The sequence below is a fragment of the Pan paniscus genome, chromosome 17 (assembly GCF_029289425.2).
Source record: "Pan paniscus chromosome 17, NHGRI_mPanPan1-v2.0_pri, whole genome shotgun sequence".
Lineage (NCBI taxonomy): Eukaryota > Metazoa > Chordata > Mammalia > Primates > Hominidae > Pan > Pan paniscus.
The window spans coordinates 66,854,983-66,870,711 of NC_073266.2; the positions used below are offsets into that span (position 1 = coordinate 66,854,983).

The following is a 15,729-nucleotide window of genomic DNA, read 5'->3' on the forward strand; positions in this document are numbered from 1 at the left end:
TTCTAATTAAATTTATTTTCTCTCTTTCTATTTTAACTAATAAGCACCAGCACAGCTTCAGGGCAGAAAACAAAAACAGTTATTTACATGAGAATAGATGTTGTATAATTTTCTATTTTGTATATAATATCTCACTTATTCCTCACAATAACTCTGTTCAAATGGTCTCATATTTATCAGCATTACACATAAGGTAATGAGATTTTAAATGCTGGAGAACTTGGTAAGGTCATGCTGAGCTATGACTCTATCCCAAATCTTCTGATTCTGATTATCAGGCTCTAGAACCCACCCTTAGCCACCAGGATGTCCAGGAGTGGGAGATGAGAAAAGGCATCTGAGAGGTCCCGGGATAATAATAATCCAGGGTGAGATATTGGGGGATTTGAACCCCTAAGAGGCTCCCAGGCACCTCCCACCACCAGGTGTACTACTAGCTCCAGTTTTGCAAAGATTCCTGTGGGTAAGTCCTAAAACACAGGGGAAACTATAGGAATCCTTGTTCCTTATTAACTCTAAAGTCTGTTGCCTGGAAAACCCAGGCTACTGACCTCACAGCAAATCCTTACCAGGCTTCCAGCAAATGAAATCTATTCTATAAAAAACAGTCAAAAAATCCCTAGTTACATTCACTTTTGTTGTTATTTTACACGTGACAGCTACAGAAACACTCTGCTCTCCACACAAGAATTAAAATGTGCTACTCCTCTCTCAATATGGTACCAAGGACACAATCCTGAAGAAAAGCAAAAAGCTCCAAAATATAGGCTTAATGATCATCTGCAGCTGAAAATAAGAGCAAATCTTGGCTGTAATTATGGGCCACACACCTAACAAAATTGAATCTCACTGAGCTACACAGAGAGCCATACCTTTATATATAAAGTTTGAAAGAGGAAGATAGCACATAAAACTACAGATCTGGAAAAGGCTTAGATGATAAAATAGGCAAAAAATTTATTAATAACTGATATTAGCACCAAAAGAGTTAGTGAGCATTTAGATTTATTTTTTTAAACGCAGAGTCCAGAATCAGGGAAGTTAGAGTTCCAATTTATTTATTCCATGTTAGAGTACTGCACTCATTGTCAGATTTATCCTGAAAACTGGACCTCATCAGCAACAGAGCACACTAAGAACAGAAACCAAGGGAATACATGAGGAGGGGTCCGTTAAATCCACTCTAAGCTGCCTCGAAACACTACATTTCCTCAGTAGTTAGTAGTACTGGCTCAAACACATGCCACGAAAGGCCCACAGCAGAAGAGATTCAGGAACGGGAAAGGAGGATACATTCATCAGCGGTGCTGAAATGACTCGGATACATCAGAATCACCTAGAATAATTACTGAAGGTGCGAATTACCAGGTCCCACCTCATATGAATCAGAAACTCCAAGTTCTAACTACAACACATATTTTTTTTTAAGTATGCCAGGTGGTTCTGGAATTCTATGATTCAGTAAAAAGTTCATTTAAAAATACCACATTAATTAAAACTGCAACACCCTCTTCTAATTAGTAAAGTAATATATCAATTAATTCTTTTTCCATTTTGTCAGCATATTAGAAGAATAGTTAAACTAAACAGAAAGGAAACAATTTTTTCTTGTACTGGAAAATTACGAATACAGCTTTGCTTGCACCTAGCATAGATATAACACAAGATAAATATATTAATATATAATTCATTCTAACCACTTCCAGTGACTGAAGTAAACCACACTTGACACATTTGAAAAGCTTAAAAAAAAAAAAACCTAAAATCTATAAGTTAATTTCTATTACACTAATTTTAAAAACTTACTAGTGGTAATTAAAAGGTATTAGTAATTCTTCCAGTTATTTATTACATTCTGATTGAATGCCGACCAAGCACTCACTGAGTACTGCAGTGCCAATAATAAACAGAAGGAAGAGAGGTGGATCCTGCCTCATGGGGCTTTTAGTCTAAGATAGATAAATTGATAGCAGAGTGGTTACAAGAATACCTAATTGTAAAAATTCAACTTAAGTGAAATACAAACAACGCTATACTCAATAAAGGAGACTTTAAAATACAGAGGAAAATATCCATTTTCTTATTTTTACTGACATAGAAGCAAATGGCTTTTAAGGACAGTTGGATGCTAAATTTACTGAAGCTGGTAAGTATACTGTGGTAGCATAAGCGATATCCTCTTTCAGGAAATACACATTAAAGTATTTAGGAGTAAAGGGATATTACGATGCATGTAACTTATCCTCAAATGGTTTTAAAAAACCGTGTGTGTGTGTGTGTGTGTGTGTGTGTGTGTGTGGTGGGGGGAGAGAAAGAGAAAGGGGGAGAGAGAGAGAAGAAAGTACAGAATGAGACAGAAGAGGAGAAAAAACACAACAAATGGGATAAAATGTTAACAATAAATCAATCTGGATAAAGTTACATATAGTTTTTTGTGATATTTTTATTTTGGGGACTTTTCTATATGTGTGAACTTATTTCAAAATAAAATTTTTTTTTAAGTAGGAGAATGCAGATAAATGGGAAAAAAAGATTGTTGATCATTCTTGAACAGGGGTTGTGGGTAGATGGGAGTTCATTCTACCATTCTCTCTACTCTGTATATCTTTAGGGTTTTGTTTTGTTTTTGTTTTTTTGTTGTTGAGACAAAGTCTGTCACTCAGGCTGGAGTGCGGTGGCGTGATCACAGCTCACTGCAGCCTCGACCTTCCAGGCTCAAGCGAACTACCCACTTCAGACTCCTAAGTAGCTGGGTCTGCAGGCGCGCACCACCACGTCCAGCTAATTTTTGTGTTTTTTATAGAGGTGGTGTCTCACTATGTTGCCCAGGCTGTTCTCAAACTCCTGAGCTCAAGCGATCCACTCACGTCAGCCTCCCAAAGCACTGGGATTACGGGCATGAGCCACTGCACCTGGCATCTACTCTATACATCTTTGAAATTTTCTGTAATAAAATGTTAGACAAGAAAAATAAAGAATAAATGAAATCAGGTATGTAAAGTAGCTACCACAGTGCCTGGCAAACAGAAGGCATTCAGCAAATGACAGACATCATTATTACAACTGAGTTCACATCTATCTTGAGTATTAGCTTTTGGCATTTAATTGCACACCAGTATTCACTACAGTCCACAGATGTTGGATGGCGCTCTGCTGGATACTGCAGGGGACACCCACACAAGTCAAGGAGCTTATGCTCTCAGGACTTGGGTGATCACAATAACAAAAGGCAAAAACAGCAAAGGCTCAGGGGTCTGATGAACTGAGCTTAAATTAACGAGCCAACATCATCTCTTTCCTATGTAATCTTAGACAAAATAACATACTAACCAGGAAAATCTCTTCATCCATCATTAAAAAATTAAAACCATCTATTTCTGATAGATGAGCCTATTATGAGAATAAATGAGATGCTCAAAACGTGGCACTGTAAACTCATATTATATAAACATTAGTTCTCATTTTATTGTATGTAGAGCCAACACAGGGAGAATGATGCATGTAACATAAGCTACTACAAAGCAGAGTGGTACAGTGGTAAAGTGTTACAGGAAAAGATCGCATCTAGCCAGGAGAGCAAAGGAAGTTCTTCATGGAGAAGGTGGAACTCAAGACGGTCCTTAATGGATGAATGGGCAGAAAATAAACAGCCAGAGAGAGAAGTAAGGAGGACTCCAAGCAACTGTTCTATCCTAGTGAAGGCATGAAAAAAGAGAGCATCTGCACAGCAAAAGAAACTACCATCAGAGTGAACAGGCAACCTACAGAATGGGAGAAAATTTTTGTAGTCTACTCATCTGACAAAGGGCTAATATCCACAATCTACAAAGAACTTAAACAAATTTACAAGAAAAAAAATCAAACAACCCCATCAAAAAGTGGGCAAAGGATATGAATAGACACTTCTCAAAAGACATTTATGCAGCCAACAGACACATGAAAAAATGCTTATCATCACTGGTCAGCAGAGAAATGCAAATCAAAACCACAATGAGATACCATCTCATACCAGTTAGAATGGCAATCATTGAAAAGTCAGGAAACAACAGGTGCTGGAGAGGATGTGGAGAAATAGGAACACTTTTACACTGTTGGTGGCACGGTAAACTAGTTCAACCATTGTGGAAGACAGTGTGGCGATTCCTCAGGGATCTAGAACTAGAAACAACATTTGACTCAGCCATCCCATTACTGGGTATATACCCAAAGGATTATAAATCATGCTACTATAAAGACACACACACACATATGTTTATTGTGGCAACTATTCACAATAGCAAAGACTTGGAACTAACCCAAATGTCCATCAGTGATAGACTGGATTAAGAAAATGTGGCACATACACCATAGAATACTCTGAAGCCATAAAAAAGGATGAGTTCATGTCCTTTGCAGGGACATGGATGAAGCTGGAAACCATCATTCTGAGCAAACTATTGCAAGGACAGAAAACCAAACACCGCATGTTCTCACTCATAGCTGGGAACTGAATAATGAGAACTCTTGGACACAGGGCAGGGAACATCACACACTGGGGCCTGTTGTGGGGTGGGGGGAGGGGGGAGGGGTAGCATTAGGAGAAATACCTAATGTAAATGACGAGTTAACAGGTGCAGCAAACCAACATGGCACATATATACATATGTAACAAACCTGCACGTTGTGCACATGTACCCTAGAAAAAGTATAATTTAAAAAAAGAAGAAAGCAAAAGGAGAGTATCAGGGTGCAACAAAGTAACAGACTCTTTCACAGAGTCTCAGAAACAAACAAAAGGATAACCAAAAACACATCTGTAAAAGTAAATGAGAAGAAACTGCAGAAGGCCTTGCCTGACTCATAGGAGGGTCCAAGCAAGTGGTTCACTACTCATCCAGCCGCAGTTCCAGTACAAGGATTCTCCTCCTGCCCTGTCAGTGACAACAAATTTCACTCCGGAACTGTAAGGTTTTCTACAACAAGGCACTCTGTTTCAAAGGAAATAATGTAAGCAACACATACAATGCACACACTGCTATGAAAAGAAATGCTTGCTATATCCAGGAAAACTTCAATCCCAACAAAAATTAATATAATCCAAATGAGTTTATAATTTACATTTGGCTTTGGAATATAATTTTTTTCAGTGAGGAACTTCCAAATCATATTTTCTCAAGCCAATAGTAAAGTAAGAGAATTCTTTAACTACCAACCAAAAGATCATCAGAAGTGATCACACAACTTAAGTCAAATCCTGGCAACTTGATTGACTTTCCTGGAATGTGGATTAACTTAAAATTATATGACTGTGATCGTTTTTACATTTCATTTTGCCCAGAGAATGTAGCTGTGCTTTTTAGGAGAATGTCCTTTTGTTGTTTTTTTATAATCCTTTGAGTCACACATATCATGAAATAATGAATCCATAATTACTCCATCTTGATTTATACTTTTACATGAATAGTTTTATAAAGATTTAGGAAGAAAGCTGTGTAAAATGTCTTGTGACTATATAGCACACTAAAAACCATAAATCTATTTTAATGCACTTAACTGAATATTAAATTTTAAAATGGTGAGAAAAAAAAAGACCACAGAAAATTATGTAGTAATAATCTCAGAAATCACCATCTCAACCCACCTTCTAATTAGATAGACAAGGAAACTGAAAGCTAGGAAAATTAAGGGGCTTCCTTCCTGCTATCTAGTTAGGAAAAGATCTAAAGTTAAATTCATGTTTTTTGGCACCTGGCACACTAATGACACCACATACAATACTGGGTTCCCTTTGATATGATACATAACTGAAAGAAAACCCAAAAACCATACACAAATCCATGTTTACTTTTTTAAAAAACTGCCAAGTATTGCCATTGTTTTGAAGAAAGCACTTACAGGCTTATACTATCTCTGCCACCCCAAAAAAACCTCTAACCATATTGGAATATTGGGAAATATTCAGCTTTTAAATACTTATACCAGTTTAATGATTTTTAAAAAAGAAAACAGTAATAGATCAATTAAGCCTTCCAATGGGACACAAAAAGCCCCTGAAATAATGAGGAAACTGGATAGGAGTAACTCAAAGAATCTATGCAGGTGTGGCACTCTTGGCAGGCTGCTCAGCACCAAAGGCAGAAGTGATCACAAGTGTGACTCAATTCATAATATTAAAAGAAATCAAAGGAAGGCAAATCTAAGAAAGTCTGGTTCACTGATTTCTGTCAATTAACAGACCAAGTCTACTGCTTTTTGAAGAGGTCTCTGAATCCAAAGAAGCTCCCAACACTAGTAAGTTATCGCAGTGCTACCTTTTCATATCAAACTGATGTCCAGCTGGAGCGTAGAGCACGCCACAGCCATAATGCAGCTGTGGAAATGTGTTCCATTTGACTCTGTCCTGCGTGATTAAGGAGAGGACATGCTGCAGGTTTGGGAGGAGTAAGGAGCTCCCAGGCCTACCTCACAAGTACCAAAGTGTCGCTCTAGGAAGTTTCATTTATATAACTTCACATGACCCAGGCCCTCCACCAGAACTACTCTCTTACTTCTAGTGTCTGTAGTCCGAATACTGTGAAGTGAAGCAGAAATGAGGACTTATTGTAAGGTAGGGAAGAGCTTTCTTCACTTAAGAAATCTGCACCCAATCAAACAAAACTCAAGTTTGTGCCATTTCACAGCTTATTACAAAATTCTGCAAAATATTCAGTTGTCACTGAAGAAAGCACTTAGTGTAATAGGAAAACTGCACCTAATTAGTCACATGAAATCCTAACCAAAATATACCCTAAAATAACCTAAAATAGATTTCCTCTTATAATACAAGTAGTGTTATAAGTTTTCAAATGCTTAATTTTATTTTTACTATACAGCTACAATTCATGCAATACGCATATTTATGTGTAAACATTCTTCCTGAAAAACGATGTTTTGTAGGTAATCCATTCATTATTTGCATACATTTTACATAAATCACCACACAAAACAGAAAGATTAATATTTTAATTACTTTGTTTTCACATTTAACCAGCTGCACAAATTCAATGTAACTATTAATGGTGGCAGCCAAGCAAACAGAATTTCTTATGCCTAAATAGATAAAATTTATGTGCACCAAAGAATTGAAAAAATCTGATAAAACTTACTTGCTACTCCTGATGCAAGTCCATAAAGCAGTCCTCCCCCATCCGACTGCTGAGGGAAAACATGGGCTCCTGGAGGAGGTGGCTTTTCTTGTCTGATAAAGTTATATAATAAGGTCTTCACAAGTTTGCTGGTGTATGGAAGACTACACAAAAAGGAAAAAAAAATCAAACTCATATTTATGGGAGTCATCTAATTCTGAATAACAATACAGAAATAATTCTGCCATTAACACTATCTGTTAATACAAAAGGGCTATTGGCACAACTCACAGAAATTGAGCACTGCACACAACAGTGAAGACCATGGGCTTTGAGAGCAATTTTGAGGCTTAATCCTTGCTTTTCCTCTTATCACATCATAAGATATTGATCAAATTACTTAAATACTTTTTTTCTGCAGTGGGGAGAGACAAGGTCTGGTAGAGACAAGGTCTCACTATGTTGCCCAGGCTGGTCTCAAACTCCTAAACTCAAGCGATCCTCCCGCCTCGGCCTCCCAAAGTGCTGAGATTACAGGCGTGAGCCACCGTGCCCAGCCCACTTGAACTCTTGAACTCCAGTTACTTTATCTACATTCGGTATAACACTGTGAGCTATTATAAATTTAGTGCATAACACATTATCTGGCAATTGAAGGGAAGTAGTAATAAAGAATCAGTAGAAAAAAGCAAGAATTTAAAAATAACAATAGGACTACACTTTTTAAGTATGAAATTATTCAATTATTCAATTGGTATTAAACGAATTCCTGCAATCTAGAGTAAACTTTTTAACAGATTCTTTAATGTACTATTGAGCTTTTTAAATATGGTTTCCAAGATGAACCACAAAAATAAGTAAAGAACATATTACGGTTTAAATATTTGGCACCATAATGATACTATAAAAGCCTTACTTAGAAAATAAGAACACTAACACCCTCTATGTCTATTTTTAAAAAGCAACTTGAATACTCTGGCACTATAAGGAATGAAGTTCACAATCTTGTTTCAGCAAAGATGCACACAGTCCCATGATGCCAGCACTACTTCAAACCACGGTCATTCTGAGTGTCATTCTGAGTGTCTCTGTCAGAGAGGGTTCCAATGCAAACCTCTGACTCCAAAGCCCAGATCCTTTCCCTCAGTGATTTTCAAATATGTTCAAAGAACATACATGCCACAGGAATAATCAGGGTAGCAAAAAGAATATGAAGAAGACAAAGCTCCCTACTATCTGAGAACTTTCCTCAAAGGTACTTTATTTGGATTTGTTTTACATTTTTAAAGTTTTGTGAAGATTATGTTAATACAAGGTCAGGTATGTGCATATGTGTTGGTCATTTGCATCCACACCCTCTAGGAGATCGTAAGCTTCTGCTCAAGAGCATAGCCCCACAGTCTAACATGCCTGGCACATGGATAGCACACAGCAAATATTTGCAGGCTCAAAGAAGTAGGAATAGTCAGCGAAGAGGCTGCTGGAGAAGTCCAAAGAGAGTAAGGGGGCATAGATCACAGTTGTTTCAAAGGGACTGCTGAGAAAAGGAAGATACAAAAATAATCTGAATAACAAATATGACTTGACTGCTTAAACATAGACAGAATGAAGGAGATGGAAGAAAAAGATGATTTCAAAGTTTCAATTCTACGAAGCAACCACTGGAGAAGGTAATGAAGCTACCGGACAGGAAGAACAGGGAGGATGGGTAGATGGCACAGGAAAGCAGAATGAGGTTCCCTATGCACTGGGTTTAAAGAGACAATAGAACAACTAGAGGAAATACCTGGTTGGAGATATGGGACGATACTCAGGTAAAAGGACAAGACTAGAAATATAGATTTATACAATGAAAAAACTAGACATACTTAAAGTAGAAACATACCATGGACCTCGCATCAAATACTTGTGGCTGATGCTCTGTCGCAAAACTTCTTTGTGGAAGAGTTGGCAGGAAAGGAAAACAACCATTGTTGATATAGCTTCTACTGATATTTCATATGTAATATCTCTAAAATGGAAGAAAAACAGAGTAACAATCACTTTGGAAGATTAAGACACTATTCTTTTCTAAATGAACTATACATTTAAAAACTCAAATCTAAATATTCAGTATTTTCAGGTTACTGAAAAATGTTAATACGTTTAATACAAAAATTAAGTCAAGCAAAAATATTAAACTCCTTCCCTGTCATTAGCTGGTGTATTTGGGTTAGTTATCCCTTTATTTCCCTATTTTCCAGTTTCCATCTCCTATTAAATGACAAGTCTGTGTATAATGGAAATAGTTACTAGCAGTGTTCTGTTTTGAAGATTCACTCTAGACATCTATGTTCATTTCTGTTTAGTGATAATACAGAGACAAATACTCAGATTGTAAAGCTGAAGAGAAGGTACAGTGTAGGGAAGAAAACAATGCCTTTTCATGTTGATGATCACTTTACAATCAGAACAATAATACACCCTAGATCTTGTGTCTCTAGTGCCTACCTTTCTCAAGGTCAACTTTGCATGTTCAGCAAAATATTAACAGTAAACAAGTTATTTCTGTTTTATTAAGCATATTTTGATTATGAAGGGTTACTCTGTCCTCTCAAGATCATAAACCCCTTTGGGAAACAAGTCTTAGATCAAATAAAAAGAAAAAGATTCAGCTGAACAGAAAGCACACAGAGGAATAAAGGCATCCAGAAATTTCCAGTTACTGCAAAAGTTTAAACAGGATTATAATGGGGAACATGTTAAGAACAAGGAAGTAGAAACCTCAACAACGCAGTAAAAAGAGCAATAGCACCAAAAGAATACTAAAATATTTTTATAAAAATGAAATAATTATGAAAAACAAAGAAAAATACTTAACACCTACTTAAATGAAAGCTCATTAAACAAATTAATGATGACTTGATTCTAGAACTAGAAAAATTTAAATTCTACCAGATATCTTAAGGAGTTATTACTGATAGAAATATGTTTAAAAGGCCAGGCTCAGTGGCTCACGCCTGTAATCCCAGCACTTTGGGAGGCCAAAGCGGGTGGATCACCTGAGGTCAGGAGTTTGAGACCAGCCTGGCCAACATGGTAAAACCCCATCTCTGCTAAAAATACAAAAAATTAGCTGGGCATGGTGGCGGGCACCTGTAATGCTAGCTACTAGGGAGGCTGAGGCAGGAGAATGGCTTGAACCTGGGAGGCGGAAGTTGCAGTGAGCCAAGATCGTGCCATTGCACTCCAGCCTTGGCGATAAGAGCGAAACTCCATCTCAAAAACAAAAAATAAAGAAAGAAAAAGAAATATATTTAAAAATGACATATAAAAAAAGAAAAACACAAGAGACCCACGCAATTAGCCTTATTACGTGGTTGAATAAAGCTCAGCTCTACTCAGAAATCTGACTTTTAAAGTATTGTAGAACAATCTCTTTCCTGAAATTTCCATAATCACTGTTGTAAAAATTAACCTGTAAAAAGCAATTCTTGGGCATAGTGGCACATGCCTGTAATCCCAGCTACTCAGGAGGCTGAGGCACTAGAACCCAGAAGGTGGAGGCTGCAGTGAGCTGAGATTACACCACTGCACTCCAGCCTGGGCAACAGAGTGAGACTCTTGTCTCAAAAAATAAAAATAAAAAATTTAAAAAATAAAATAGAGCAATTCTTGTATTTGTTCTTCTTTCATGAATTGAATGAAAGACAAACTTGATGTTTCATGTCATGTTATGATTTACTAATGATGATTTGATTTGGGTGCTCAGAACCCCCAAAAATTTTGTATCACAATAATCATTCATTCAAAACATAGCCCATGCCTGTCTGGAATCCATATACAATAGTCTCCTGGCTAGGCTTTTCACTTGGGTCAGAGTTTAAAGCCAAATCCTGACATAACAAATACTTGGCTGTGAGTTAGAGCCTATTTAGATAGGCAGATGGATGACTATGTCCAATACATTTGCAAACGTTTTCTGTCTTTCTTTTTTTTTTTCTTTTTGGAGACAGGGTCTGTGTCTGTCACCTAGGCTGACACCTAGTGGCGCGATCTTAGCTCAGTGCAACCTCCACCTCCCAGGCTCAAGTGATCCTCCTGCCTTAGCCTCTCAAGTAGCTGGGACTACAGGCAGACACCATCATGCCCAGCTAATTTTTGTCTTTTTTACAGAGAGGGGGTTTTACCATGTTGCCCAGGCTGATCCGGAACTCCTGTGCTCAAGTGATCTGCCTGCCTGGGGCTCCCAAACTGCTGGGATTACAGGCATGAGCCATCGTGCCAGACTGCAAATGTATTTTGTCATTGCATCAATAATAAAGAATCAGCTGTGGTGGTTTACAATTTAACATCTTACTGTACACCTCAGATCTAGAAACAAATTGTTTTACTAAATTGTTTTAGTTTTGCTTAAACCAAAATCTATGACTACTAATAATTACTAGGTCTAATAACCTTAGGGAAAGAATACGTATTTAGAAAAAAGTGTTCTTCCCCTTCAAAATTAATTGGGCCAAACACAATCAGAAGTGAGAGAACAAAAAAAGTGTTAACCTTGGATCATCCTCTCTTACCATAGAATCCTATAAATGTAGAAGAATGAAGAGTAGAGGGTTTGATGCTGGGAGGTAAGGAAAGCTTCCAGCACATAAGAATACTGAAGCAATACAACATGACAATAAGAGTCACTGCAAGCTAAAAACCCATTTCCCCAAATTCCTAAACAGAACCATGTGTGTCTTCCGTAGGCCCAGAGAAACAAATTATATCAAATTGCTTATCACACAGTATTTTTGCTCATATGATGTTCAACAAATATTGATTAAAAATTTATTCTTACTATCTCTAGACAGGCATTATGCTACATATTGGGGACATATCCATCAACAAATAGACAAGGCTCCTGCCTTTATGAAGCTTACAATTTAGTGGAAAAAAGAAAAATCAAATAATAATCACTCCAAAAAGGACTATAAAGGAAAAAAACAAGTAATAACAGGAGAGGATTACAGGACACTCTGATAGTAACTATGGGATCAAAAGAAAGCGTCTCTTAAAAAGTGGCATTTAAAACCTGGAGTATGAGTAGCAATTACTTACAAATCTTTCTTACTATAATATATGAGACTCTAGCTAGAGAACCTTTCATTTTTGCTGTTGTTTATATTCTCAACTCTAGTATATAATAGGTACTCAATGGATAAATAAATGGAAAGATGGAGGGATCTTTACTGTTTTCATTTTGACTGGAAACTTATTGAATACCTTCCTTAATAGATCCATCAGCAAAGTGTACAAGGCATATATAACTTAGAATAGCAAAGAGGAAGAAGAATGCTGAGGTCAGGTAATATGTATTCATAAGCACAAATGGAATACTCATTGCAACAAAAATGTAAAGGGAATTTCATGAAAGAAGGATCCAGAATGTTGTTGACTGGCTTACAGCTGTCCTCTGTTGATTTTGCCTGACCAACATCCACCTCCTGTTCTTCTGGCAAAAGCAGCCCTTTTGTCCTCCTGAGAACCTCCCTCCCCTCCATACATGTGGATTGGATGGGGCACGACTCTGCCTCCTGGTGATCCACATTTGGCCAATAAAAATGGTCCTTGTCAAAATCCTTCCCAGCACTTCTGGAACTATCAGAAAAGAGGCACTCTCTCCGTCTGAGATTGTGAGTGCTAAGAACTATGTATGGATAGAGCTGCTACTGGTTTTCTCTGTCGATGGATCCTGCCTGAGAACATAGCCAATCACAGCAGTGACAAGAGATTGAGAACATCACAGCAGTGACAAGAGATTGAGGGGGAAGGAGCAAAAAGGAGAGAAGAAAGAGAGGAGTCCTAGTGAAGAGTCAGCGGAATAATCAAACATAGAAAAAGAAATTACTATGAAATCCGGCAAATCCCATGAAAGAAGATGAACTATCTGTATTAGGAACACAGAGATAACAGCAACCAATTCTGCCTGGGTCAGAAGGGAAATTCTTCACAAAGATGATGATATTTGAGCAGAGGAAGAACAAGAAGAAGGGGAAGGGCATTAAAGTGAAGAAACCATACAAAGGCAGCCACAAAAAGGTCTGGTAGTTTTGAAGGAAAATAAGAAATTCAATATCGATCAAACAGATTAAAAGAAGGTGGGGGAAAGGGGTGGGAGCAAAGGGACTCGAACTGGGAGTTGAGAAATTAATAAAATGGAAAAAGTATGTATATATTGGAGAAGTTAGATTAAAACAGTTATTAAAAAATCAAGAAACTATTCAAATAAATTTAAAAATCCAACTAGGCCAGATACAAGATCAACTTTGAAAGATAAATAGCGTTTCTCCTTAGCAGCACTAACCAACAATAGTAGGTTATCAAAAACAAAACAGCGTTTTGCAAGACTGCCAGAATAACTAAAATGTTTGGAATAAAATGTTTTGGTCCTTCATAGGACATCTATGAAGAAAAACATTTAAAAAGGACACAGTGGATGATCTGAACAGAATGACAATACTATGAAGATAATAATTCTACCCAGATTAATACAGAAAGTCAACGAATCACAACCAAAATTCTCACTCGACTTTTTTGAGGAACTGCATAAATTGACTCACTTTTATGAAATAATAAACAAATAGCCAAGTCAACCTTGACAATAAAGAATGAAGAGGGGCACTTTCCCTACTGGATATCAAGCCACTCTATACAGCTGTAGTAAGAAAAACAGCATGGTATTTGTATAAAAAGTAAACAAACCAAAGGACCCCAATTGATAATTCAAAGACAGACCTGTGTATATATGAAAATAATATACAATAAAGATTACGATTACTCCACAAATCAATGAAGAAAAGCACATTGTACAGAAGATGGTAATGGGAAACACCTCTTTTATTTCATAATGACAGATCCCTACACTTTACAACATACTCGAGACCTACTACAGAAGACTTAATGACTTAGATGTGAATAAAACTAAAGTTGATAGAAGGAAGTGTACAATAAGTTTGTAACATAAGCACAAGAAAGGACTTATTAAATAAAAGCCTAAGAACACAAACCACAAAGGCAAAAATTACACATTAAATTACATCAGAATTAAAGATTACTGCTCAGCAAATGAATCCCTGGACAAAGTTAACAGGCAGATAATAGACTGAAAGAAGAACACGAAACTAATATCAAGGCTATTACAAATAACTCCTGCAAACAACCAATAAAAAGGCAGGAACTCTGCTAGAAAAAAAAAATCAAAAGATATAAACAGGCAATCTGAAACAAGGTGATATGCCCCTATGCCCTAGAGAATGTAATGTGTTGTCAGGCATGTGGTGATATAAAAACCCTCATGCTCTGCTGATGGGAATACTGACCAGCATAGTCAGTTTTAGAGAACCTATGTCCATTCACACAGACACACAGACACACACGTGTGCATGCGCACGTGCCAAAGAAAAATCCACAGAGATATGTCTGAGAAATATAGTAGGCATCCTCTAAAATGACCCCAATCATGCCTGCTTCCTGCTATTCATGCCCTTGTGTAATCCCCTCCCCTCACAGAATACAACAAAAGAGAGAGTTATGTCACTTTTGAGAGATCAGCTTACAACATAACTACGATGTGTGTTGAGTAGCCCCTCTTGCTCTTCCATTTGCCGGCCAGTTGCCTTGCTGTAGGCTAACATACTGAGAGGTCTACACGGCAAAGAACTAAGGGAGGCCTCCAATCAACAGCCAGTGAGGAACTGAGGTCCTCAGTCCAACCCTTGAGGAGCTGAATCTTGCCAATAGCCAAGAGACCTAGGAAGCAAGGCGTCCCCCAGCTGAGGCTTCAAGTGAGACCAGAGCCCCAGCTTGACTACAACTTCATGTGACACCTTGAGTCAGAGGCTTAAAGCTACGGTATACTCAGACCTCTGACCCTAAAAAACTATGTAATAATATTTGTTGTTCTAAACAGCTAAGTTTTGGGTAATTTTTATGCAGCAATAGATGAACAACACGAAACATCCATTATTTGTGGGCATGCAAAGTTGGAGGCAATCCGGGTATAACCGATGAATTAAATAAGTAAAATGAGGCGGAGCCACACATGGAGCAGGTTTTGGGGTTTTTTGGGGTTTTTTGTTTGTTTGTTTGTTTTTGAGACAGAGTCTCGCTCTGTTGCCCAGGCTAGAGTGCAGTGGTGCCATCTCGGCTCACTGCAAGCTCCGCCTCCCGGATTCACGCCGTTCTCCTGCCTCAGCCTCTCGAGTAGCTGTGAACTACAGGCACCCGCCACCACGCCCAGCTAATTTTTCTGTATTTTTAGTAGAGACGGGGTTTCACTGTGTTAGCCAGGATGGTCTCGATCTCCTGATCTCGTGATCCGCCCGCCTCAGCCTCCCAAAGAGCTGGGATTACAAGCGTGAGCGACTGCACCCGGCCCACGTGGAGAAGTTTTAAAAGCCACAGACTAAGTGTTCACTTTGCATCACAAGTAACTCTTAAAAACAGTTTTGAGAGGAAAAAAGTAAAAAAAAAAACAGAATGAGTTCTATAACACAATTCTATTTACATACATTAAAAATACATGTACACATACAAATAACATTTTGTACCTGAACATATATATGTAGAAGTAAACATATTAAACACATCAGAATGGCTATCT

General features: G+C 37.7%; 1 protein-coding gene across 41 annotated transcripts in view; it reads right to left on the reverse strand.

Annotated features, from left to right (window-relative positions):
- The window catches only part of DYM (dymeclin), a 411,306-nt gene that overhangs the window by 276,759 nt on the left and 118,818 nt on the right, over positions 1 to 15,729 (reverse strand). For all 41 annotated transcript variants that reach the window (XM_034943670.3, XM_055102685.2, XM_034943660.3 and 38 more), the window contains 2 exons: positions 8,989 to 9,114; positions 7,125 to 7,267 (listed from right to left, as the gene is read on the reverse strand). In XM_034943670.3, the coding sequence (XP_034799561.1) occupies positions 7,125 to 7,267; positions 8,989 to 9,114 (269 nt within the window). The remainder of the gene's footprint in view (positions 1 to 7,124; positions 7,268 to 8,988; positions 9,115 to 15,729) is intronic.